This window comes from Ceratina calcarata, unplaced genomic scaffold (genome assembly GCF_001652005.2).
Source record: "Ceratina calcarata isolate Rehan_Ccalc_2016 unplaced genomic scaffold, ASM165200v1 scaffold325.2, whole genome shotgun sequence".
Classification (NCBI taxonomy): Eukaryota; Metazoa; Arthropoda; class Insecta; order Hymenoptera; family Apidae; genus Ceratina; species Ceratina calcarata.
The window spans coordinates 34,341-38,734 of NW_017155190.1; the positions used below are offsets into that span (position 1 = coordinate 34,341).

Here is a 4,394-nt window from a genome sequence, read left to right on the forward strand (position 1 = left end):
TGTATTGTGCGCGATGTTAGATCGTGACTTCAAAAACAAAAATCATCCATTGACCAATCAACGATCTATCGAACTAAACATTTTCTTATCAAACATTTTAATGCATCGAAGTTAGGAAACATTTCGTTTGATTAACTGATAAGAACAGAAATCTTAGAATTCATTTATTTGATATATTAGAGTCTTGAAACTCGCTGAACTATGATACATAATTCTAAGGATAATTTAAAAAATCTATAAATGAAAGACACACGTGCAATCCACGGTTGTGACACCAAGAAACTTAGTATATTAGAATGAATTATCAGATTTCACATTGTCTGCTACTTGACAGGGAATGGAGAAAAATATCATTACTACTTCGGAGAAACGGGCAAACGCGTTCTATTATTTATATCACAGACGATGCTTCTTATCACCGGATGGTCGTGCTCCGAAAATCTTGTGATCAGATTGTTGTATTTCTCCTCAAACTGGATCGGCTGGACGGACAACAGTTTTACCGCGGTCACTATCGCCTCGATCGATCCGACCTCCACCAGTCCCTCAATTATCTTTAAATTTTGGTCCTCAGGGAATGTGGACATTTCCAGGAAATGTTGTAGCGTATCGATTATGAAAAAAGTGAACAACGGTGTAAAGATTTCGAACAGTTTGGGTATCATTTCTCCTATCTTGATTCCGAATTCTTTGGGCGTCTTCACGATTGCCTGTTCTTTCACATAAATCAGCAGCAAATACGATTTTGCGTCCATCTGTGGCTCCAATACGGATAGGAATACGGATAGGATCCCATCGATCAGACGTAGTTCCATGATGTCCAGATACGAAAACGATTCGACAAATAGCTCGATGAAACGGTGAACAGCGTTGTTCACCGGGTAGAAACGAAGATATTTCGGATGCGGGACATTCCAGCCATTTTTCACCACCTCCGTGAATACGTCGGAAAACATTCTCATCCGCTTGTCGAATTTTTCCTTAGCCGGATGAAGCAGCGCGGTTATCACGAACATACCGGCGCAGCGGGAAACTTCTGATTCTTGATGGAACAAGAATCTGCGGATTAATTCCCTAATAAAATCCTCCGGCAGAAGATTGCAAATAGCTGCGCCTGCCTTGCTCAACATCTCGCTAATGTAGACGTTCACAACGTCTTGATCCACGCCAACCTTCTCGAAATTGTCGATCGCGTTCAACGCCAGTTTCATAAAATCCGCCACGTACTCGTCCGGAGTCATGGCCAGAAATGATAACGCCTTCTTGAAATCGACGACGTCGTTTGGCGCGAGCGTAGAAATTACGTGAGCGAGCAGTGACCAATTGTCGGGCCCCGGCTCCTGCTGGAAAAGTTGCATCGTCTTCACAAAGAGAATTTCTCGGATGGAGTGGTGCTTCTCGGTCTCCCACTGCGCGCGAAGGAACTTGAGTAACTCCTGACGAGGCGCCACCATGTACATCAATCTTATTCCGTGTTTCCGTACGGACACTCTTTGTGTAGTCAGTGTCCTCGCGAATACAATCACGTCCATCGCGTTGGTCCTTCTACAAACGTTCGTAAGAGCAGTCAGTGCTGCTGACAGATACTCATCATCGCATAGCTTGCCCAAAATAGTTAAGGAAACCGGTGGATTGGCAATTTTCATGCCATTGATCGTATGATAAATCAGACCGTAATTGACTCCCGCTTCTTCGTCATGAACGTCTATTTTTGCATTAGCTGGTAGCAGGGGCGTAATGATCTTCTCGAAGGTGAATCCGTAGACGAGTACGGCCAGTATATCTAAACAGTCTTCTTCTTTCTTCTGGATTAAATCCTCGAAACACTGTTCAACGAATCTGAGAGGAATATCCTTGTACCAACGAGTAGCTTTCACGAAGCGCTTCGCGTAAGAATTGTACCAGGTTTTCTGACAAGCTTCCAAATACTCCTTCCAGTTAACCAAAACGTCCTTCGGATTTCCCTTCAGTTTCGCGATAGCCACGCCCGCTACCACATCGTCCGCTTTACTCGTTTCCGGTCGATAACGTTTGTAAAGATCTTCTTCGTGCGTCTTTAGTATACCCAACAGGTTCTGGACGATATAGACATTTCTTTGCTTGTGTTCGTGGCTTGTTGATAGGATTTCGTCTACTGCTTGCATCAACCATGGGTAATTCTTGATGGTCATACGTTCTAAATGATTGTTCTTGATCTCCACTTGATGGCACTCGTTGAAATAGTAGATCGAAGCGCATAGGTCGTAAAGAATTCCGACCTTGTCTTCTTTCCAAGGCGTCTTGTCGGAATCATATTTCTCTGAGACCACCTTCACGCATGCCTCTAAACATATCTTCTCGTGTTCTGGATACTTTTGAAGAATATTCCAGTGTTCTGTGCATCTCATACTCATCAGATCCACCAGTATGTCGATCGTTTTATCGAATGACTGATTCTGAAGAATTTTATGGTGGATAGCTTCCTCCACTATCTTCACACTGGCAGAATTACCTGGCATTAAATCCTTCTTCACGTAGAGACGCATAATCATCTGTAGGAGAACTGTCCAGCAAGCGTCGTTCAATTGAAAGAGGTCATAAAGTTTTAATAAAGCGTTAAAGACGTTCAGTAGGAACCAAGCTTGCTCGTTCTTGTGTCTGTTATTGAGATACGTGAGTACGTCCAACAGAGCCTGCTCGTCGTTATTCACCTTGCACGAATAGATCATTTTGCATGCTATCGCCGATCTAATTTCCATCTCCGAGGTTCTGCCGATCTCTTCCTTGAATTTAGGTATCGATTCCTCGATCGGCAAATAACATGTCCAGTTGTTCAAGTAGTCAATTTTCGACCGTGGTTTATCTTCGTTCTCCAATTTGATCCTCACTTGTTTCACTCGTTCCTCGGATGGCAACAGCACCAACAAATCTGCCGTTATTAAATCCGGATTATCCAGAATACTTTTTCCGTAAACTTGTTGGTAAGATTTCAATAGTAAATCGACTTTCTTCTCTTGTTGATAATAACTCAGATAATTCAACATTTTGGGAATCGACACGTTCTCCGGAGTCTCGGGGAACAATCTAGGAAATATCGATTCCAGATGATTCTGACTGATCATTTTTAATGGAACTAAATTAATATAAAGTTTCGGTTTCCGCATCAGGTGCTCCTTGCCGTTCTTCAAGAATGCCTCCGCGCATTTGTTACTAAGACGCACGTTTGGTTTTAGGTTCTCGTGCATTTCGTACAGCTCCACGAACAAGTTCAATCGTTTTTTGATCAGCAACGGTAAGAAATCGCTTAAGTCGAAGATGTCCACTGGATGAAGGTTCCGCGCGCATGGATCCATGTTCGGTTTGCTCAGTCTCAGATAACGTACGACGAAATTTGGATTCTTACGGAAAATTTGTTTGATGAACCTACGACTTAGAACGATTTTTTTCTCCACGATGGTATCGTATGTGAAAGTTTCGCTGCAAGCTAACAACAATGGCAATGCTTGCTCCAGTCCATAAAACGAAGCCACCGCAGTAAAAAATTCTTCGGCCAGACCGGGATTTTTAGGCGCTAGATGAATCGTCAAATTTTTTATGATCCGCGTTCTGGTATTTAAAGAAACATGAGGGAACAGATTGTCGAAGAAGTATCGAACGTTTGTGATGGTTTTGTTGCTTCCGTCAAAGAAACTGCTCGCTTGCAATGCTCTGGAAACTACTATTTCATCGTCAGATTTAAGCGCCTCAGCGATTGCGCTATACGCGTTCTGGTCACTGGGATCTTTCTTGTTCAGCATTATTGCGGCTTGCACCTGTATAAGAGGAGCCAGCATCCTTGGAACTTTCTCCGACTCGACTACATCTTCCAGATTGTTACATTCGGACAATCGTTCCTTTATTAGATTCGCTATCCATCGGAATTTATCGCCAGGAGTGTCACCGGGGATTATTTGAATAGCGTCCAAATAAGGCGTTTGTAAAGCCATCTCGAGGTTGAATCGACCTAAACACGGTTGAAAAGTACTGTTTATATTATTTCGAAATATTATAAATAATTTCTGATGATATGAAGTTTAATGGATGCATATGTTCTGTACTTATAAAAGAAATCATCAATATACATATACCTCAAGCGATTTTCGGGTTACACGTGGCGCGATCTAACCTTCACCCGCTTGGCTCCAATATTTGCGGCAATATTGACTTACAATTAGAAGGAAGCAGGATACTTCTCAGGTCTGAGATAGAAGTCGCGGTTCGCATTTCAGGCTTACAATTAGATAGAAGGTGCGCCCCGCATTTTGTGAACGCTAGATGGCGCCATGTGCAGCTCCAAAATCACTTGAGGTCAGTGTATATGAAATAAATGTTAATTTTTTTATTGCAATTAAAATACCGAACGTGTGTATTAAAAT

At 42.4% G+C, this 4,394-nt stretch overlaps 1 protein-coding gene across 1 annotated transcript in view; it reads right to left on the reverse strand.

Annotated features, from left to right (window-relative positions):
* Window positions 1–151: 151 nt before the first annotated feature.
* LOC108624705 (uncharacterized) overlaps window positions 152–4,394 on the reverse strand; it is a 14,260-nt gene continuing 10,017 nt past the window's right edge. Inside the window, exon 2 of the mRNA XM_018024180.2 lies at window positions 152–3,982. Within this exon, the coding sequence (XP_017879669.1) occupies window positions 357–3,965 (3,609 nt within the window). The 5' untranslated portion in view covers window positions 3,966–3,982 and the 3' untranslated portion in view covers window positions 152–356. The remainder of the gene's footprint in view (window positions 3,983–4,394) is intronic.